Source organism: Bombina bombina, chromosome 8 (genome assembly GCF_027579735.1).
Source record: "Bombina bombina isolate aBomBom1 chromosome 8, aBomBom1.pri, whole genome shotgun sequence".
Taxonomy (NCBI): Eukaryota; Metazoa; Chordata; class Amphibia; order Anura; family Bombinatoridae; genus Bombina; species Bombina bombina.
The window spans coordinates 99719587-99742663 of NC_069506.1; the positions used below are offsets into that span (position 1 = coordinate 99719587).

General features: G+C 38.0%; 1 protein-coding gene across 5 annotated transcripts in view; it reads left to right on the forward strand.

Moving 5' to 3' along the window:
* Nucleotides 1-21581, forward strand: part of LOC128638491 (probable pleckstrin homology domain-containing family N member 1) — a 324001-nt gene extending 302420 nt beyond the window's left edge. For 4 of the 5 annotated variants that reach the window (XM_053690476.1, XM_053690472.1, XM_053690474.1 and 1 more), the window contains one exon: nucleotides 21066-21581. Coding sequence is in view for 4 of the 5 variants with exons in the window: in XM_053690472.1 (XP_053546447.1) it covers nucleotides 21066-21134 (69 nt within the window). In the remaining variant the exon portion in view is untranslated. Of the gene's footprint in view, nucleotides 1-1236; nucleotides 1300-21065 lie in introns of those variants that run through there. The other variant, XM_053690475.1, reaches the window with a different exon arrangement.
* The last annotated feature ends 1496 nt before the right edge of the window (nucleotides 21582-23077 follow it).

A 23077-nucleotide genomic window follows, 5' to 3' on the forward strand; every position in this document is an offset into this window, starting at 1 on the left:
AATGTTGCACCATCGCTCACAGAAGGCAGGGTTTACTCTTCCCAGGGTAGGGACATTCTTAATCCTAAAACCCCTAGGTATAAATCTTTTTCTATAGTATTCGGAGAAATATTGTTCATGCAGTTCCAAATCTTTCTTTTTCTTTTTAAGCTTCAGAAGGTGTGACAGTATGTGTGTGACAGGTTTATTGGTGGGGCCTGTAGTCAGTGCCTCAAATAAAATCTCTGTTGCATCCTCATCCGTATACTGAAAAACACTAGCTCCCTGGAGCCCTGAATCTTCAGCTCCTTCTATGGTTATGCCTCCTTGTTGTGACATGTTATTATAGAGATATTAGTCAGCATAAGAGTCAAGCAGTATATATATAAGGAAATCTCTTAGTAATCGGGTGCCCAAAACAAAGTAACAACAATTCCAGGCAGAATTCCAGGCAGAGTATGGCATTCACAAATCTTTGACCGGGGTGCTGCAGCAGGCAAAGCATACAAAACAAAAAGAAGTAGGCACTCACCGGTATTTAAATAAAGGATATCTTTTAATTCCAGAAGGTGTGACGTTTCGGAGTATTACCTCCTTCCTCAGACATAACAAGAAAGTGAATAACAGCAACCTCTAAATATACACATGTGTGAACATAAAACCACCTACTAATCATAATCAAGTAATTTGAATCAGCTGGAAGCATCAGGCGCATAGCATTAGTCACTAGGGGCGTCGTCCATAGCCTTAGTAACCAGCCAAACAAATTTAAACTAAACAACGTGGCTAATAAGATAAAAACAATGTTGCTCTTATGCTAACACTGTACATCCATAATCAACATCTACAACTTAATATGGGCGGACTACTGAGGTATTCATAAATACAACGGCAACTTCTATGGCCATAAGCAAAAGTATAATGACTAACGGTAAAATGCTATGCAGTCATATGTCAATGCGGGTAAAATACATATGTCAAACACATAGTGGTAACTGAAACAAAAAAGCTCAAACAAGTATGCATAATCCTTTAATGTGCAAGAATGTGTATTAAGTGAGATTTTAATATCTACAAGTAGTTCTTTTTATGTAACTATATGGCAACAGACAATAAAGCTCCAACATAGACAATATCTCATGAGATTTCCTATTTGTTGAGGCTTTTTTAAATGTGGTGAGGTATATTCCTATTTAACCACTGCTATTAAATATCCTATTAATTTCCACATATTTTAACTTCCTTTCTCTTTCTTAGAATCAGGTCTTTGACATCCTACACCTTCATAAATCATTAGGTTGGTAGTTTCCGTTTATCATTAAATATCTGTGAGAACATTTAGAAAACTATTTCTAATATATATAAATCTGAATCTGGAGTGTAGGTTTGGCCACTGCTATTTAAAAGGGATATAGCAGAATTAGGGGTTCATAAAAGGTCAACAAAATTAGTATGAAGAATATTTCTTTCATGTAATTAGCAAGAGTCCATGAGCTAGTGACGTATGGGATATACATTCCTACCAGGAGGGGCAAAGTTTCCCAAACCTCAAAATGCCTATAAATACACCCCTCACCACACCCACAATTCAGTTTTACAAACTTTGCCTCCGATGGAGGTGGTGAAGTAAGTTTGTGCTAGATTCTACGTTGATATGCGCTCCGCAGCAAGTTGGAGCCCGGTTTTCCTCTCAGCGTGCAGTGAATGTCAGAGGGATGTGAGGAGAGTATTGCCTATTTGAATGCAGTGATCTCCTTCTACGGGGTCTATTTCATAGGTTCTCTGTTATCGGTCGTAGAGATTCATCTCTTACCTCCCTTTTCAGATCGACGATATACTCTTATATATACCATTACCTCTGCTGATTCTCGTTTCAGTACTGGTTTGGCTTTCTACAAACATGTAGATGAGTGTCCTGGGGTAAGTAAATCTTATTTTCTGTGACACTCTAAGCTATGGTTGGGCACTTTGTTTATAAAGTTCTAAATATATGTATTCAAACATTTATTTGCCTTGACTCAGAATGTTCAACATTCCTTATTTTTCAGACAGTCAGTTTCATATTTGGGATAATGCATTTGAATTAATCATTTTTTCTTACCTTCAAAAATTTGACTCTTTTTCCCTGTGGGCTGTTAGGCTCGCGGGGGCTGAAAATGCTTCATTTTATTGCGTCATACTTGGCGCGGACTTTTTTGGCGCAAAAAATCTTTTCCGTTTCCGGCGTCATACGTGTCGCCGAAAGATGCGTCATTTTTTGACGTTATTTTGCGCCAAAAGTGTCGGCGTTCCGGATGTGGCGTCATTTTTGGCGCCAAAAGCATTTAGGCGCCAAATAATGTGGGCGTCTTATTTGGCGCTAAAAAATATGGGCGTCGCTTTTGTCTCCACATTATTTAAGTCTCATTTTTCATTGCTTCTGGTTGCTAGAAGCTTGTTCTTTGGCATTTTTTCCCATTCCTGAAACTGTCATTTAAGGAATTTGATCAATTTTGCTTTATATGTTGTTTTTTCTCTTACATATTGCAAGATGTCTCACGTTGCATCTGAGTCAGAAGATACTACAGGAAAATCACTGTCTAGTGCTGGATCTACCAAAGCTAAGTGTATCTGCTGTAAACTTTTGGTAGCTATTCCTCCGGCTGTTGTTTGTATTAATTGTCATGACAAACTTCTTAATGCAGATAATATTTCCTTTAGTAAAGTACCATTGTCTGTTGCAGTTCCTTCAACATCTAAGGTGCAGAATGTTCCTGATAACATAAGAGATTTTGTTTCTGAATCCATAAAGAAGGCTATGTCTGTTATTTCTCCTTCTAGTAAACGTAAAAAATCTTTTAAAACTTCTCTCCCTACAGATGAATTTTTAAATGAACATCATCATTCTGATTCTGATGACTCTTCTGGTTCAGAGGATTCTGTCTCAGAGATTGATGCTGATAAATCTTCATATTTATTTAAAATGGAATTTATTCGTTCTTTACTTAAAGAAGTACTAATTGCTTTAGAAATAGAGGATTCTGGTCCTCTTGATACTAATTCTAAACGTTTGGATAAGGTATTTAAATCTCCTGTGGTTATTCCAGAAGTTTTTCCTGTTCCTAATGCTATTTCTGCAGTAATTTCCAAAGAATGGGATAAATTGGGTAATTCATTTACTCCTTCTAAACGTTTTAAGCAATTATATCCTGTGCAGTCTGACAGATTAGAATTTTGGGACAAAATCCCTAAAGTTGATGGGGCTATTTCTACCCTTGTTAAACGTACTACTTTTCCTACGTCAGATGGTACTTCATTTAAGGATCCTTTAGATAGGAAAATTGAATCCTTTCTAAGAAAAGCTTATCTGTGTTCAGGTAATCTTCTTAGACCTGCTATATCTTTGGCTGATGTTGCTGCAGCTTCAACTTTTTGGTTGGAAACTTTAGCGCAACAAGTAACACATCATGATTCTCATGATATTATTATTCTTCTTCAGCATGCTAATAATTTTATCTGTGATGCCATTTTTGATATTATCAGAGTTGATGTCAGGTTTATGTCTCTAGCTATTTTAGCTAGAAGAGCTTTATGGCTTAAGACTTGGAATGCTGATATGGCTTCTAAATCAACTCTACTTTCCATTTCTTTCCAGGGTAACAAATTATTTGGTTCTGAGTTGGATTCTATTATCTCAACTGTTACTGGTGGGAAAGGAACTTTTTTACCACAGGATAAAAAATCTAAAGGTAAAAACAGGGCTAATAATCGTTTTCGTTCCTTTCGTTTCAACAAAGAACAAAAGCCTAATCCTTCATCCTCAGGAGCAGTTTCAGTTTGGAAACCATCTCCAGTCTGGAATAAATCCAAGCCTGCTAGAAAGGCAAAGCCTGCTTCTAAGTCCTCATGAAGGTGCGGCCCTCATTCCAGCTCAGCTGGTAGGGGGCAGGTTACGTTTTTTCAAAGAAATTTGGATCAATTCTGTTCACAATCTTTGGATTCAGAACATTGTTTCAGAAGGGTACAGAATTGGTTTCAAGATGAGACCTCCTGCAAAGAGATTTTTTCTTTCCCGTATTCCAGTAAATCCAGTGAAAGCTCAAGCATTTCTGAATTGTGTTTCAGATCTAGAGTTGGCTGGAGTAATTATGCCAGTTCCAGTTCCGGAACAGGGGATGGGGTTTTATTCAAATCTCTTCATTGTACCAAAGAAGGAGAATTCCTTCAGACCAGTTCTGGATCTAAAAATATTGAATCGTTATGTAAGGATACCAACGTTCAAGATGGTAACTGTAAGGACTATCTTGCCTTTTGTTCAGCAAGGGCATTATATGTCCACAATAGATTTACAGGATGCATATCTGCATATTCCGATTCATCCAGATCATTATCAGTTCCTGAGATTCTCTTTTCTGGACAAGCATTACCAGTTTGTGGCTCTGCCGTTTGGCCTAGCTACAGCTCCAAGAATTTTTACAAAGGTTCTCGGTGCCCTTCTGTCTGTATACAGAGAACAGGGTATTGTGGTATTTCCTTATTTGGACGATATCTTGGTACTTGCTCAGTCTTTACATTTAGCAGAATCTCATACGAATCGACTTGTGTTGTTTCTTCAAGATCATGGTTGGAGGATCAATTTACCAAAAAGGTCATTGATTCCTCAGACAAGGGTAACCTTTCTGGGTTTCCAGATAGATTCAGTGTCCATGACTCTGTCTTTAACAGACAAGAGACGTCTAAAATTGATTTCAGCTTGTCGAAACCTTCAGTCACAATCATTCCCTTCGGTAGCCTTATGCATGGAAATTCTAGGTCTTATGACTGCTGCATTGGACGCGATCCCCTTTGCTCGTTTTCACATGTGACCTCTTCAGCTCTGTATGCTGAATCAATGGTGCAAGGATTACACAAAGATATCTCAATTAATATCTTTAAAACCGATTGTTCGACACTCTCTAACGTGGTGGACAGATCACCATCGTTTAATTCAGGGGGCTTCTTTTGTGCTTCCGACCTGGACTGTAATTTCAACAGATGCAAGTCTTACAGGTTGGAGAGCTGTGTGGGGATCTCTGACGGCACAAGGAGTTTGGGAATCTCAGGAGGTGAGATTACCGATCAATATTTTGGAACTCCGTGCAATTTTCAGAGCTCTTCAGTTTTGGCCTCTTCTGAAGAGAGAATCGTTCATTTGTTTTCAGACAGACAATGTCACAACTGTGGCATACATCAATCATCAAGGAGGGACTCACAGTCCTCTGGCTATGAAAGAAGTATCTCGAATTTTGGTTTGGGCGGAATCCAGCTCCTGTCTAATCTCTGCGGTTCATATCCCAGGTGTAGACAATTGGGAAGCGGATTATCTCAGTCGCCAAACGTTGCATCCGGGCGAATGGTCTCTTCACCCAGAGGTATTTCTTCAGATTGTTCAAATGTGGGAACTTCCAGAAATAGATCTGATGGCATCTCATCGAAACAAGAAACTTCCCAGATATCTGTCCAGATCCCGGGATCCTCAGGCGGAGGCAGTGGATGCATTATCACTTCCTTGGAAGTATCATCCTGCCTATATCTTTCCGCCTCTAGTTCTTCTTCCAAGAGTAATCTCCAAGATTCTGAAGGAATGCTCGTTTGTTCTGCTGGTAGCTCCGGCATGGCCTCACAGGTTTTGGTATGCGGATCTTGTCCGGATGGCCTCTTGCCAACCGTGGACTCTTCCGTTAAGACCAGACCTTCTGTCACAAGGTCCTTTTTTCCATCAGGATCTGAAATCCTTAAATTTAAAGGTATGGAGATTGAACGCTTGATTCTTGGTCAAAGAGGTTTCTCTGACTCTGTGATTAATACTATGTTACAGGCTCGTAAATCTGTATCTAGAGAGATATATTATAGAGTCTGGAAGACTTATATTTCTTGGTGTCTTTCTCATCATTTTTCTTGGCATTCTTTTAGAATACCGAGAATTTTACAGTTTCTTCAGGATGGTTTAGATAAGGGTTTGTCTGCAAGTTCCTTGAAAGGACAAATCTCTGCTCTTTCTGTTCTATTTCACAGAAAGATTGCTATTCTTCCTGATATTCATTGTTTTGTACAAGCTTTGGTTCGTATAAAACCTGTCATTAAGTCAATTTCTCCTCCTTGGAGTTTGAATTTGGTTCTGGGAGCTCTTCAAGCTCCTCCCTTTGAACCTATGCATTCATTGGACATTAAATTACTTTCTTGGAAAGTTTTGTTCCTTTTGGCCATCTCTTCTGCCAGAAGAGTTTCTGAATTATCTGCTCTTTCTTGTGAGTCTCCTTTTCTGATTTTTCATCAGGATAAGTCGGTGTTGCGAACTTCTTTTGAATTTTTACCTAAAGTTGTGAATTCCAACAACATTAGTAGAGAAATTGTGGTTCCTTCATTATGTCCTAATCCTAAGAATTCTAAGGAGAAATCATTGCATTCTTTGGATGTTGTTAGAGCTTTGAAATATTATGTTGAAGCTACTAAATCTTTCCGAAAGACTTCTAGTCTATTTGTTATCTTTTCCGGTTCTAGAAAAGGCCAGAAAGCTTCTGCCATTTCTTTTGCATCTTGGTTGAAATCTTTAATTCATCTTGCCTATGTTGAGTCGGGTAAAACTCCGCCTCAGAGGACTACAGCTCATTCTACCAGGTCAGTTTCTACTTCCTGGGCGTTTAGGAATGAAGCTTCGGTTGATCAGATTTGCAAAGCAGCAACTTGGTCCTCTTTGCATACTTTTACTAAATTCTACCATTTTGATGTATTTTCTTCTTCTGAAGCAGTTTTTGGTAGAAAAGTACTTCAGGCAGCGGTTTCAGTCTGAATCTTCTGCTTATGTTTTTCATTAAACTTTATTTTTGGGTGTGGATTATTTTCAGCAGGAATTGGCTGTCTTTATTTTATCCCTCCCTCTCTAGTGACTCTTGTGTGGAAAGATCCACATCTTGGGTAATCATTATCCCATACGTCACTAGCTCATGGACTCTTGCTAATTACATGAAAGAAAACATAATTTATGTAAGAACTTACCTGATAAATTCATTTCTTTCATATTAGCAAGAGTCCATGAGGCCCGCCCTTTTTTGTGGTGGTTATGATTTTTTGTATAAAGCACAATTATTCCAATTCCTTATTTTATATGCTTTCGCACTTTTTTATCACCCCACTTCTTGGCTATTCGTTAAACTGAATTGTGGGTGTGGTGAGGGGTGTATTTATAGGCATTTTGAGGTTTGGGAAACTTTGCCCCTCCTGGTAGGAATGTATATCCCATACGTCACTAGCTCATGGACTCTTGCTAATATGAAAGAAATGAATTTATCAGGTAAGTTCTTACATAAATTATGTTTTTTTTTAAGGAAAGTATTGCCCCTATAAAGAACTGTTATAATAAAACAAACCGATTGTGCAGGTAACCCCTTAAGGCTAGAGAAAATTAGATTTGGTAAGAGCAGTCATGCTGTGGAATTTGCCATCCAGGGGGGAAGGTAACTACAGGCACTGTATATGAAAATATATATATATATATATATATATATATATATATATATACTGTTTGTGTGTGTGTGTATGTGTATATATAAGTAAACTCAAGGGGGGGTTTGTTTAAGCACACAAAAAAACAACAACATTTTTTTATATACTAGCACACATATTGTGGGAGTGCTGCCAAAATGACCAAAACAATTACAAAACAACAAAGAGGGTTGGCGCACATCCAAACACTTAAGTCCACATGTTTATAACATTTTATATACTGCAAAATCACTTATGCTAGCTAAATATTCTTAAATTGTTAAAATAAAATGGGATCATTGTCACGCAAAATTATTAACATATTTATGCTGCAAGACTGTATGCCTATATACCTTTAAATAAAGTCGGGATCTTAGTCACACAATATGGCCATATTCTGCTAAGCCAGTCACCACTTACAAGGTGTCCCAAAATAGACTGGTCCTAACACTAATGAGTTTAGCTTTGCTGGGCTGAGTCATTCGATTCTAATATTAAATACAGAATTCCAACATTGCAGTGCTATGCCTCAAATAATGACTGCACAGAATGAAACTCCCTAGCTTTATATATATACCACAATCACATTATCTGGAATACACCTGGGCTCCTGGGCTGGGTGGTGTGCATTAACCAAAGGGATTTGGTCAACTCCCTATTATAGAAGTAAACACAGGGGGGGGGGGGGGGTTGGTTAAGCACACCAAAAAAAAAAAAAAACATTTAGTGTTAGGACCAGTCTATTTTGGGACACCTTGTAAGTGGTTACTGGCTTAGCAGAATATGGCCATATTGTGTGACTAAGATCCCAACTTTATTTAAAGGTATATAGGCATAAAGTCTTGCAGCATAAATATGTTAATAATTTTGCGTGACAATGATCCAATTTTATTTTGACAATTTAAGAATATTTAGCTAGCATAAGTGATTTTGCAGTATATAAAATGTTATAAACATGTGGACTTGTGTTTGTATGAGCGCCAACCCTCTTTGTTGTTTTGTATGTGTATATATATATATATATATATATATATATAGTATCCCACAAAAGTGAGTACACCCCTCACATTTTTGTAAATATTTTATTATATCTTTTCATGTGACAAGACTGAAGAAATGACACTTTAATGTAAAGTAGTGAGTGTACAGCCTGTATAACAATGTAAATGTGCTGTCCCCTCAAAATAACACACAGCCATTAATGTCTAAACCATTGGCAACAAAAGTGAGTACACCCCTAAGGGGAAATGTCCAAATTGGGACCAAAGTATCAATATTTTGTGTGGCCAACATTATTTTCCAGCACTGCCTTAACCCTCTTGGGCATGAAGTTCACCAGAGCTTCACAGGTTGCCACTGGAGTCCTCTTCCACTCCTCCATGATGACATCCCGGAGCTGGTGGATGTTAGAGACCTTGCGCTCCCCCACCTTCTGTTTGAGGATGCCCCACAGATGCTCAGTTCTGGAGACATGCTTGGCCAGTCTATCACGTTTACCTTCAGCTTCTTTAGCAAGGCAGTGGTCATCTTGGAGGTGTGTTTTGGGTCGTTATCATGATGGAAATACTGCCCTGCGGCCCAGTCTCCGAAGGGAGGGGATCATGCTTTGCTTCAGTATGTCACAGTACATGTTGGCATCGTGGCCGGACTTTTAGCCGACGGACATTTGGCCGACACACAAGTGGCTGTCAGATAACAGTCCGGCCACGAGATAGATTTGATAGATAGATACATAGATTAGATAGATTAATAGATGCGATAGATACATTTGATAGATTCAATAGATAGATAAATATATTCGATAGATAATTTCCCAGACAGAGAATTACAAGACGTGAGGGCTGCGACCCATGGTAAGGTTCCCAGAGGCAGTTGCGGCGCTTGAGGCTCTGATTAGAAAAGAGCACTCTGGAGCGTATCTGCCCTCGGCCGAAACATTCTTTGGCATTCTGTCCGTTGGCCAAATGTCCGTCTGACAGAAGGCTGTCTTCCAAATGTCCGTCGGCCAAATGTCCGTCTGCATTTTGTCAGAACACCTGTTGGTATTCATGATTCCCTCAATGAACTGTAGCTCCCCAGTGCCGGCAGCACTCATGCAAGCACAGACCATGACACTCCCATCACCATGCTTGACTGTAGGCAAGACAAACTTGTCTTTGTATTCCTCACCTGGTTGCTGCCACACACGCTTGACACTATCTGAACCAAATAAGTTTATCTTGGTCTCATCGGACCACAGGACATGGTTCCATTAATCCATGTCCTTAGTCTGCTTGTCTTCAGCAAATTTTTTGTGCGCTTTCTTGTGCATCATCTTTAGAATAGGATTCCTTCTGGGATGACAGCCATGCAGACCAATTTGATGCAGTGTGCGGCGTATGGTCTGAGCACTGACAGGCTGATCCCCCCACCCTTCAACCTCTGCAGCAATGCTGGCAGCACTCATACATCTATTTCCCAAAGACATCCTCTGGATATGATGCTGAGCACGTGCACTCAACTTCTTTGGTCGACCATGGCGAGGCCTGTTCTGAGTGGAACCTGTCCTGTGAAACCACTGTATGGTCTTGCTCACCGTGCTGCAGCTCAGTTTCAGGGTCTTGGAAATCTTCTTATAGCCTAGGCCATCTTTATGTAGAGCAACAATTCTTTTTTTCAGATCCTCAGAGTTCTTTGCCATGAGGTGCCATGTTGAACTTCCAGTGACCAGTATGACCAAGTGTGTGAATTCAACACACCTGCTCCCCATTCACAACTGAGATCTTGTAACACTAACGAGTCATATGACACCGGGGAGGGAAAATGGCTAATTGGGCCCAATTTGCACATTTCCACTTAGGGGTGTACTCACTTTTGTTGCCAACGGTTTAGACATTAATGACTGTGTGTTGAGTTATTTTGAGGGGACAGCAAATTTACACTGTTATACAGGCTGTACACTCACTTCTTTACATTGTAGCAAAGTGTCATTTCTTCAGTGTTGTCACATGAAAAGATATAATAAAATATTTACAAAAATGTGAGGGGTGTGGGTGTACTCACTTTTGTGGGATACTGTATAATATTTTGTATTTTATATATATATATATATATATATATATATATATATATATATAGTATGTGAAGAAATATTAACTATGTTTAGGACAGCTATTATAAAAAGAACTTTCAATGTAACTTATTGCTGTCACATAACTTGGTAGGTATTTTATTATAATCTTAAGGATATATGGAAATCTGTGAATGTTATGGTCTTGTGTTTTATCAACTGTGATACATTGTTAGAAATGGAAGGATAACACATTTCATCTATATGAAGTATGTTAAGTTAAACAGATAATTTAATAACAAAGCCAAACGCTCGCTCACAATGGAAACCTCTTTACAAGTAGAGGTACATTTATGCAGCATAAAGTATCCACATCTACATCCACACAGGTACCGGTATGTATGTAGGTCTCTCGTGTTCAGTGTCCAGCGTCCCTCCTTACGATGTCCTTGCTAATCCATCTAGATATGCTCAGGAACTGCAGGGGGTAGTTCACAGTGACAACTCACAGTTTTTCTGTTGTTATCATCCAAGTACAGTCACTAGTGGTTGCTGTGATATTGCATGTGTGTTTCATGTGTATTTCCATACACGTACACATATAAACATAAAAAAAAAATCAGCAAACAAACGAATAAAAAGTATCTGTCGACCACCCGTACAGTGTGTCAGCATGAAGCAGTTTGTGGGCCTGGCCTTCAAGGCTAGTAGTCTATCCCCGCCTCTCACATTCCTCTACACCTGTTTAAAAGCTTTAACCTTGAGACATTCACAGTTTCTATTATGTACCATTGCAAAATGTGCAGACACGCTATGTTGCATATACCCCTCCTCAATATTTCTAATATGTTCTCCAATCCTCGCCTTAAAGCTCCTTTTGGTTTTACCAATATACTTCTTGGAACAAATAGATTCAAGCTGATGCACTACAAATTTAGAATGGCAATTTAAATTTCCTTTTATAGGAAAATTATTTCCATCTATCTCTGATGTAATCTGTATATCATCCTTATTTCTAAATCTACAACAAGTGCAGTTTTTCCTCCCGCATCTATAAAAAACTTATAAAAGGGTTCCATTGGTTTGGTGTACTGGCGGTCGACAGATACTTTTTATTAATTTGCTATTCATTTATTTTATTTGCTGATTTTATTATGTTTACATGTGTACGTGTATAAAATTACACATGAAAAATCATAGCATCCACTGTACCTGGGTGATATCAATGGCAAACTGTGAGGTATCACTGTGAACTACCACCTGCAGTTTTGAGGATATCTGGACTGATTATACATACAGGTACATGTGTGGATATTTTATGCTGTATTATTTCTGTCTACCTCTACTTGTAAATAGGTTTCCACTGTGTGGCGATTCTGTCTTATGCCAATACAGATTTAAACCCAGTTTCTACCTACTCATGTGAGGAGGATAACAGAAGCTTAGCTGCCCTTGTGGAGGACTTTGCAAGAGGGGTTTGCTGAAAAAATGTGTTACCGTAACACTCGGCTCATTCGTGGGGATCTGAAGTAAAGTACTGAAATATACACAGCAAGATGTAGATTCCCCAATTGGAGTTCTAGGTATTACGTGGGGCTCCATTACCCAACTGGTAACCAGTTGGGAGCTTGCTTATACATTTCATTTATAGTTAAAGTTTTTAAAAAAAAAATGGTTTACGTTTGGGATATTTAGTTTGAGAAATAAGTTCCTCTTACTATTTTGTGAGGAAATATATGTTTATTAATGATTCAGGAAGTTTTTTTTATTATTATTTTTAAAAGACAGGAAGTTGCAGCTTGTATTAATAACAAAACATTTAATAACAAAGTGGTTAAGTAGATGAGCAACTATTTAAACAGAAAAGATTACTACAATAAGGAAGTTGGATAAGTCTAAAAAAATATGTACTATATTTTTATAAAAAAAACATTTATTTTATTTTCTTTCTCTCTTTTTTTCTCTATCTCTCTTTTCTCTTTCTTTTTCTTTCTTTTTCTCTCTCTTCCTTTCTCTCTCTCGCTCTTGCTCTCGCTCTTGCTCTCTCTCTCTCACTCTTGCTCTCTCTTTCTCTCTTGCTCTCTCTCTTTCTTTCTCTCTCTTTCTTTCTCTCTCTTTCTCTCTTGCTCTCTCTTTCTCTCTTGCCCTCTCTTTCTTTCTCTCTTTCTTTCTCTCTTTCTTTCTCTCTTTCTTTCTCTCTTTCTTTCTCTCTCTTTCTCTCTCTCTCTTTCTTTCTTTCTCTCTCTTTCTCTCTTGCTCTCTCTTTCTTTCTTTCTCTCTCTTTCTCTCTCTTTCTTTCTTTCTTTCTTTCTTTCTCTCTCTTTCTTTCTTTCTTTCTCTCTCTTTCTCTCTTGCTCTCTCTTTCTCTCTTTCTCTCTCTTTCTCTCTTTCTCTCTCTTTCTCTCTCTTTCTTTCTCTCTCTTTCTTTCTCTCTCTTTCTTTCTCTCTCTTTCTTTCTTTCTCTCTCTTTCTCTCTTGCTCTCTCATTCTCTTTCTCTCGTATTAATGGAAGTCCCTGTTTGCATGGGTATCCACATACAGGTTGTTTTTTTTTGGGGGGGGGGCAAAAAAACATGCTGTGTCTGTCTATCTCTGTCATATATATATTTAATAGATTATATTCATACCTCCCATGACAGGAGGGGGGCTGTTTGGCTTTGGCGTGTCATGGAGGCGGGTTGGAGCAGTTCCTGAGAGCCAATACATTTGCCCTGATATGGTAATAGCTACTGGACAAACTCCCAGCACATGACAATCCCACAATATTCAGGATGCTGGGAGGTTTGTTATTTATAACCTTTCCATACACCTGGCCTTCATCAATATATAAAGCAGGAGATTTGATTGTTGTACACATATACTGCACATCATTTTAAAACTGGTTGCTCTTTGTTTGTATGTACAGAGCAAAACTCCAGGAGAAAAGTGGGTGTTTCACAAGTTTTTCCCCTGCTTTGGACACTTTTACTGGTTTGTGCACAACTCATCCACAGGAAAGAATTGCTTACAGGCTGATAAAGACAACTCCCATGACTCTGTACATGAAAAATGATGTGCCCCACAAGCATAAAAATAAAGTGCCAGATTACAATTTAACAACAAGCTGTTCATTATTTTGAGCTTGTGCAATCAATAACACTTGATCTTGCATTGCAAGTTGATGTTATGGTCTATGTTTTATATCAACCTTATCACAGTTGATCGTTTTTTTTCCTTTCAGAAAAGTTACCTTTTACGAGAATATCCCCCTCTGTACTCGCATCCTTTTAAAAGGATTTGTGTCATTCCACTCGTGGGGCATGCAGATATAGTGTAATTTTGCTGCTGTCAGCGAAATCACGGCAGAAAGAACACAGGATATCAGCACTGTAAAGCTGTTTGTGTTGATTTTTTAATCTAACAGAGAGTATGTGAATAATTGGGTCTTTAGGACTCATTGCTCACTGGATGATAAGCAGAACTCAAGAACAAAAAAAGTAAAACAAAACACTATCATATATTTTGTGAAGAATAAAATTACTACTGTGTTCCTTTAAGGAGTGGTATTGCAGTGAATGTGATTTAGCAGTGGTAGTTTGTTCGTTTTTTTGTTGTTTTTTTGTAAATAAATTTTTATTGAGGGTCAAACAGTTACAGAAAATGCAGTTTGCTCAATTAAGCACAAAACATAAGTTAAGAAATGTAAAACAAAGACAAAAAGACGTGTACAATCATAAACAGGACTATATCACTTGGTACAACTTTAGAGATAGATCAAATGCATAATATTTAGAGAGCAAACCTAACACCCCCTCTTTTTTTTCCCATCGGAAATAGCTGAGGCCACTTTTGGGCGCCAATGAATTCAATTTACTTATCGGAGGATTTTTGGGTGGAACAGGCCACTTTTGGACCTGTACTGATCACTCTCCTTCACATGCCTGCCAGGACCACGGGTAGGTCCAGAAAACTAAAAAAAATTAAAGGAGGACATAAAAAATAACATGATATGGGCTCATAACAGTAAATATGGTAATAACTAACATAGTGTCAGAGAAACAAATATAAAACTGAGTTGCAACTAGCCAACAATAAAAATAACTAAGGGTTGTTACAAGGGATAGACCGCTCTTGGGCCTATAGCTTTAAATCACATAAAAGACACAGGTATGTTTGCACATATCAGGCATAGTTCACGATTAGATAACAGTATGCAGAAATCTGAAGTATCATCAGTATATAGGATTACGACAAAACCTTATAGGTAATAAAATTATGAGAGAACTAGTTATCCCTAAAGGGCAGTTCTAGGGGCTGTAGTGTGGCCCTGTAAAATCTATTGGTTTAGAAAGATTCACATATATGTTGGCATAGTTACACATTGGAAAGAAATGAAATATCTAAAACCAGGACCCACATCATTAGCAGTGTAATACTTATAATTAGATAGTGCTATCCAATAACCGACAGATAACTAGGTCCATCATTGAATGCTTTGTTGCCGGGAACATATGGAGTTATTTAGTAATTATTACAGACAGCTATAGTGCAGTAACATTATATGGCTATGTACATATGACTAATTATTTAGGGCATAAGAAAAGAGTAAAGTATTGTCCTGGAGAAAGCGTCACACAATAATAAGGGGTATCAACAAGTTCTGAACATAAAACTGTATCTACAGTGCAGATAATACCTCTCTAAAAGGTAATATAAAGTGGGAAAAATAATAAGTTATACAATTTAAGTCCTCTCAGGGATCTTCATACATGCCCCACATGTCCTATGCCGTTAGAGGTTCCTTTAGATAAAGTCTCAGGCCCAAGGGCCATCATTTATATTCCCTAATATCCAGGATAGAATATGAGCAGAACCTTTACTCATCTACTGGAACAGGGCATATAAGTTTACCCTACACCAGTCCGTTCTCTCATACCAGCTGCAAAATTATACTGGGAGTGAAAAACCCAATCTCCAGATGTACCATCATGCCAGGCCTGCACGGTCCGCCTAAATGCTGCTCCCACCCACGGGTGCCAAACAGTCCGTCTGTCATCTTCTAAGCTGCGGAGCATTGGGGCACTCCCCACACCCTTCAGAAAAAGGTATCTCAACCTCGCTATCTGTATTTCCTTACATTTGCTCTCCGATGCCAGAGCCCCAAAGTGCGCATTTCCTCCAACTCCTCTCAGATAGTAGGCCTCGTCTCCACCGCTAGAAGTCCAGGTAGCTGTTAAGCTTTCAGCAGCTCTCATCGGATCTCGGGCTAGTTCTACCCCAGCTGCAAGAAAGCCTGTGTCGGGTTGCGCTACACTCCTCACTCCAGAGGCCTCAGCTGTCACCTTTCTCCGCTGTTCAGAGACTGTAATTTCAGAGTGAGCACGTTCCATACATGCCAAGAGAGATTCAAATCTAGCGCACATTATGTGCTCATATTCAGCCAACAAATTTTGCATGGTCACTAGTATGCCCGGCATGTTTATAACTGCAAAGAGTACAGTGATGATAGGAAAGATAAGAGAATTTACTTTATTCTCCCTTTACCCGGTTGCCGGGGGGGGGGGGGGGTGTGCTAAGGTTTTCCTCCACGAGGCCGCCCAAAACCTCAACAGTCCAGTCTGCGAGACTCTTCAGTACACAAAATTAGTATTGCCCAGTCCAGCAAAGTTAGCTCTCTTGCGTATAATGAAATTTAGCGCTGGATGGCATCTGAAAAATTAGGTATCCTGGCGGAAGGCATATCCTATAGATTGAGCTCCCAGATTAGCAGCCATCTTCTGCTAGAGCCTGGACACGCCCCAGTTTGTTAGTTTTAAGGGAGTACTGCAGAGTAGGTAATATGATGGTGGAAGACATAAGAGATCAGATATCGCAACAATGGTGGAAAAATTAAGATAATTGAGAAATTGCTGTAGTATGCAAATGTCATGCTCAGCTGAGCTGTGTTCAGTGGAAGGAGCTCAGATATAGATTTGTCTATAGTTGGTGCAACCTGCCCACTAAGGTAGAACTCCCAGAGCTAACACCCTTCTTTGAATTAGTAAAGAGCAAGTTGTAAAGGCTCAAAGAAATTTTTATTTATAACATAAATACTTTTAAGTATCACAGATGAAGGTACTGCTATAGCTTGTCAGAGACAGGTCCTGTGGGACGTGGCAGCCACTGTTACCGCTGGTGCTTGTCAGAGACAGGTCCTGTGGGACGTGGCAGAGACAGATACCGCTGGAGTTTGGCAGAAATTTACTAAGGGAGCTTGGCAGAGACAGATAACACTTGAGCTTGGCAGAGACAGGTGCCACAGGAGACATGACTTACGACCTATAGCTAGTCCAGAAAGGTTGTCTGCAATCCCTAGGACCCTAACGTAAGGAGTAGAAATCCGCTTTAAAGTAAAAGGCTGGAACCATACTGTTTTTTGTATTGATATCTGGATGTGGCAGATCCAAAGTTCCGTGTCATAAACACAAATTTGTGTGTGCTTTTTTCCACCACCTTGATTATTGAATACACTATTCCCTATATCATTTCTGGATCTGAAACAGATATTTTATCAGATTTTTTTTTTTGTAAGTAAAATGTAAGCCACTGTATTTGAAATTGATAGTAGAAAACAAAGAATCTACAATATATTAATTGTCCGTCTAAATAATTCGAATTTTCCATATTGAAGATTTGTACCCTGCGAGTATCCTGACAAAATGCTGTTTCCCAGTTCCATATAACTTGGAATAAACCTTATACTTTAGTTTGGAAGTATAAAAAATAATTTGTGGGGGGGGCGGAGCCAACTATGAAAGGATATGGACGCGTATGTCATGAGCTCCTGGCTCTTTTATGATATAACTATTTCTTTTTGGCGACTACAATGACTTTTTTCTCATCAAACGGGGTTCCTATCAGTAGCGGCACACCAGCTAACTAATTCCCACATTCCAGAAGGTCAGAGTAAAGACGGGAGAAAATCTCATATGCACATGTAACGTCTGCTCAAAATGGAGGCGGACATCATCGCAGCTCTTACTGTATTGGAGCGAGTCATGGACTCACAGTTTAATACTCTGACACATCAAGTGCTTTGTTTGCGGAGAGGAGTACCCGATTTGCTTACCCACGAGGCTGGCGAGCTAATATTTTATCCTGCAATGGAGGAAGGGGGAAGTGACATATTGATATCGGATCTGACTGAAACTTTTCACGCCCGATCTCATCCTGTGCTCAGTATATGCTCTGAGCTGGCTAAGGAGGTACAGTTTCAAGAGGTCATGTCTGCTCACCCGGATGGTCAGCTGAACGAGTGCTGTGGGGATGCTGTAGTGCCTCTGGATCATATGGCGAAGCAGCCGATTGTGACCGGACTAAAGTCTGGATTTATAGCAGAGGAGTTTTCAGCGTGGCACCTGACACATGCTCCATATCGGGTGCGGAGTGGAAAGACCCGCCTGATACTAATGTCAGGCAATAAGAGCGCCCTACAAGCAGCTTACTACAGCAGCTCGTTAACCCCAGAGATTCCTCTCCACAGTGTTTTGCTTGCTGGGCCATATAGAGGGACTTGGAGGGAGATTATGCTGCGAATTGGCAGCGTATTACCTTTAAAAGCTTATCTCCTCCTCATACTTGCATTACAGGACTTGAATGCCAAAAGAGGAATCGGGTAATTACAGACTGTCTACACCTAGACTCAGAGACAATCTCTTTCTGCTATTGGCATGTTTATCATAACTCCGGACATTGTTTATGCCTAAAAGTGTTTTAGATATAGTTATGGCACTAAAATGTCTACATTTTTGTTGTAGGATAGATGGGATTATTACTTGAGTGTTTTAGTTTTACAGTATGCTAATTAGTCTGCTTATATAACATTGAAATTTAGTATAAATGTGGAGCCATTAGCTCTATTATTATTGCTGTACCCCTGTATCTTGGTACCCCTGTTCCAGTATTGTTTCACAACAAGGAGGCACTTATTTGTATATTAGTTTATTTCCTTTTAACTGTGTCTATCTACCAGTGTTAGACTTCCTAGAGCCAGGGCTATTTATAGTCTGTAACTATACATACAACCTTATAATTCAGTGTATATATAGAGACACTAGCACTTGAGGTATCCTTATATATTGCTATCCTGGTTCTTATGATATTGCACAATGAGGAAGCAGTTACTAACGTTAAATTTATCACTAGGGATTGCCTTTCTATTAACACAGCACGCCCACCCGTGGGTATTGGGCCCATACCTAAAGGGTAACATAAATTTTTGTAAATATCCCATGATATTGGCGTGCCTATGCTATACTATAGTGTATCTGTATAATACAGATCTGACTGTTGTGATACTTTTCCCCTCCTGTATTATACCCTGTTTCCCGTTTCAAGCTGATAAGCTTTGTTTAAGAAGTCTTCAGAAATAGTAATTGAGCCGCTTTGGCTCATTCTGATGTAGAACAACCTCCATTGGATTCACTGTACCTAAGGTTATGGTTATTGCATATATTTAATTTTACTCTTTATACTGAGAGAATTTTTTTTTTTTTTTACCCTATATACTTAAGTCATCGCTGACTGCCATTACTTGCCATCCTTAAGTAACAGAACTCTTAATTGTACACCTTTTTCATACTTCCGGGACTACTGAGCACTGTATTATATTTACTTGTTTTGCATGCTGGTTTGGTAACAGGATATCTTTAATTTATTTGTTGCTCAACTGATGTAACGGAATCATAGGTTTGTCATATTATATGTATGGTGCAATATTACGCTCTGCAAACGTTAGGTGTCACATTTAGTATAAGTACCCCTATTAAGCTTCTATTTGTCCTCCCCTGTCTATCTTAAAACACTAAGGGGTTATACAGTTAAACATTAATGGATTTTGCAGATATGTTGTAAATCTTGTAACAACGCATATTTAAGCATTTAGTATAAAAGGGTCCTGCTAGTATTTAGGTTAGACATTTATGTGGCACCATGATGTTGATAAGTGTATATAGAGACATTATATAGAAGAGAAGATGGCTGTCTCGTACCGACTGTTTATCTAACTCACCTTCTCCGCTCCCTCCCCCCCCCCACGGTTTAATGTAAATCCCCGGGGGGTAATATTATCTTAGACATTCACCCAACCCGGTGAATTTTTTCCGCGGTATTAACCCGCCACCTTCTACCTATTTAGGATTATAAATCATGCCCATGAGGGGCTATATATCACTAACTTTCTACCTATATAGGTCTATAAATCATACCCATGAAGGGCTATATATCATTAATTACATTTTGCACAAAATAAATAAAACTATAAGGTATCAATGTAAATCTTGTATTGTATATATCTGAGGTATGCTAGTAATACAGTAGGATATACCTGTTCTCAATGTGTTTATTATGATTTACTTCTGTTATCAGCCGTGTCCATCCTGTAATAACTTGTTTTTTTTGTTTATATGTGGCTTTTGTAATGCTACTTACCTTAATAAAAATCTTTGATTTAAAAAAAATAATTTGTAAAAATTGATTCATTACTTTCTAAAAGAGAGTTATTTCATTACACTATCAAATTGGAGATAACATCAGACTCTTACACTTTGCTGTTCTACTTCGTGTTAAGAGAAGCCACAATGCTAAAATTATCTTTCTGTTCTAATCTTTCTAGTATTTATAATACTGGGGTACAATAGATTAGATATGAGTGTAAAATGTGTACATATTGGGGTCATTTGAAAGAAATCAAATGTATTGCACAAACCAGGCAAAGTTTTATGGATTTTTGTTTTTTAAAAAAAATAATCATTGGCATTCTTGAGAATTTGGAATATAAAAACATAAACTCTTTTTTGCTTATAATTTATGGATACAAAAAAGGTTAAAGACTATATATATATATATATATATATATATATATATATATGTGTGTGTGTATATATATATATATATATATATATGTAACTACAAGTATCACTAAATATATATTATATTTTGTGGAAGCAAAGGGGTTTGTTATTCTAAGTGAAAGTTTGTATCATGTAGTTAAATGGACCGTCTACTCCAGAATTTATATTGTTTAAGATAGATAATTCCTTTATTACCCATTTCCCAGTTTTGCATAACCAACACCCTTATATTAATATACTTTTTACCTCTGCAATTACCTTGTATATACACCTCTGCAGACTGCCCCCTTTTTTAATTTGTTTTGACAAACTTGCATTTTAGCCAATCAGTGCTGACTCATAAATAACTACACGGGAGTGAGCACAATGCTATCTATATAGCACACATGAACTAACACCCCCTAGCTGTGAAAACTAGACTATCCCTTTAATTTATTCAGATTAAATGAAATGGCTTAGAAAATGAATTAAAGTCAGCTGAGCATGCATATATCTATTTGTGTGGTCCTTCCAATGGATTGGAATAGAATTCAATATTTTTTTAGTTTTTTTATTTGTACCACTATGGCAGTTTCCATGTGTTTTTAGTAGATGGTGCATATACTAGAAATAACTCTTTTATTTATTGATTCTTCTGAAAACATTTTATATTATATTTTAAATTTCAGCCAGAACAGGACAACTGTGCCGTTAATCTACGCCCTTTGATATCGTTGCCAGCCAGATACAGAAGATAAGAAAAAATTAATCTTGCTGAAGAACTACAAAGCAGAGAGAACCTGTTATGTAACCCTTCATGGAAAACATAATCATAAATGAACCCACCAACACAAGCTGGAGGAGTCAAAATGGACAAAGCAACGAGTAACATAGAATAAACTGTGACAACCATCTGATATACAAAAAAGCATCATGGAAAGGCAAATTAGTCACATAGTAATCAAAGGAATAAAAAAAGGAAGTGCTAAATGTTGTGTAGTGTAAATATAAAATGTCAGATAACAGATACAATGATACAGAGAAGTTGGCTTAATAATCAGTCACTCACATACAGAATTGGTGTGGACCAATATACTGTAACAACACTACAGTTAAAGGGACATTGAAGTGTAAAATTGATTCCCTTTAATGTATTCCAATGACTTGTTATACCAGCTGCAGATTATAAAATATATCAGGAATTACTTGTTTGTGCTTATTTTTGTGTATGAAATAGCAGCCTTTTCTCATTAAAAACACGTCTATTTAAGGGCTAGATTACAAGGAGCGCAGAATTTTTAGCTTGCGTGCTAACTGCACTCAAAGTAAAGTCTATCGTGGAAAGGGTTTAGCGTGCGTATTACAAGTTGAAAGTGTAAAGTTAGTGCGCCACTTGTAATGTAGTGCTAAATGGGCTGAGTATGGGCAGACATCCTTATCTTTTTCTCTATACACGCATGCCTCCTAACCTTATCATTTTGTATATACACAAAGGCTGATACATAGGGCTCAGTTATTAAAACATTACGGATCAACCATGAATACAATTCTGACACTTGCAAGGGCTGCCCCTAGGGAATTCTATAAAAAATGACTCCCATAGAAAATAATGGAGCACAATGGAAAGGGAAACGTTACTGGGTAAAGTTAGCAGGGAGTGCACTTTAAAAATTAAAGGGATAGTCTAGTCAAAAATAAACTTTTATGATTCAGATAGAGCATGCAATTTTAAGCAACTTTCTAATTGACTTCTATTATCAATTTTTCTTCGTTCTTCGTTCTCTTGGTATCTTTATTTAAAAAAGCTGGAACCTAAGCTTTGGATCCGGACCATTTGTGGTTCAGCACCAGGGTAGCGCTTGCTGATTGGAAGGCTATATTTAGATACCAATCAGCAAGCACTTCCCAGGTGCGGAACCAAAAAATGGGCCGGCTTCTAAGCTTATACATTCCAGATTTTTAAAATAAAGATACCAAGAGAGAGAAGAAAAATTGATAATAGGAGTAAATTAGAAAGTTGCTTAAAATTCCATGCTCTATCTGAATCATGAACGTTTAATTTTGACTAAACTATTCATTTAAGTACTGCAGCCAATACAAATCAGATTACTTTTCTTTCCACGTATAGTATCATACAGTCATCTCTAGTATCATATGCCGTTTTTTTCTGTTCAGATAATTAGGTGTATTGCAAATTTTTACACAATCTCACCACTTTAGTTTGGGGGGAAAAACAGCGACATCTGCCAGGGAAAAGTGTTTACAAAATACATAAGAAATTTTAGCTGGCCATTTAAGAAATGATTGTGTGCTGCGTTGTATTGAGCCTGAGGAAGGGGGGGGGGGGAGGGCGTAACGTTGTTCTTTCTGTACTCCTGCTTCTGATGATAAAGTGAATGAAGAAGATGTTGTGTGTCTTTGCCTATTAAATATTAATTTCACATGTGCGGTGTAGTTTTATTATGATTTCTACTGTTTGTGTTAAATATTTTCGTTAATGCACAATTAAAATACAAATTTTGATTTTTGCATAACAATATCATTACAATTTTTGATGCAATTAAAGAAAGTGCTTTTTCACTGTGTATTTTTATTTATTCATTTTATACGATATTTAACTTACAATTTATTGTCAGCCCTATTGTAATTTATGCATCGACTTCAGATACTCAAAGGGACACTGAACCCAAATTTTTTTCTT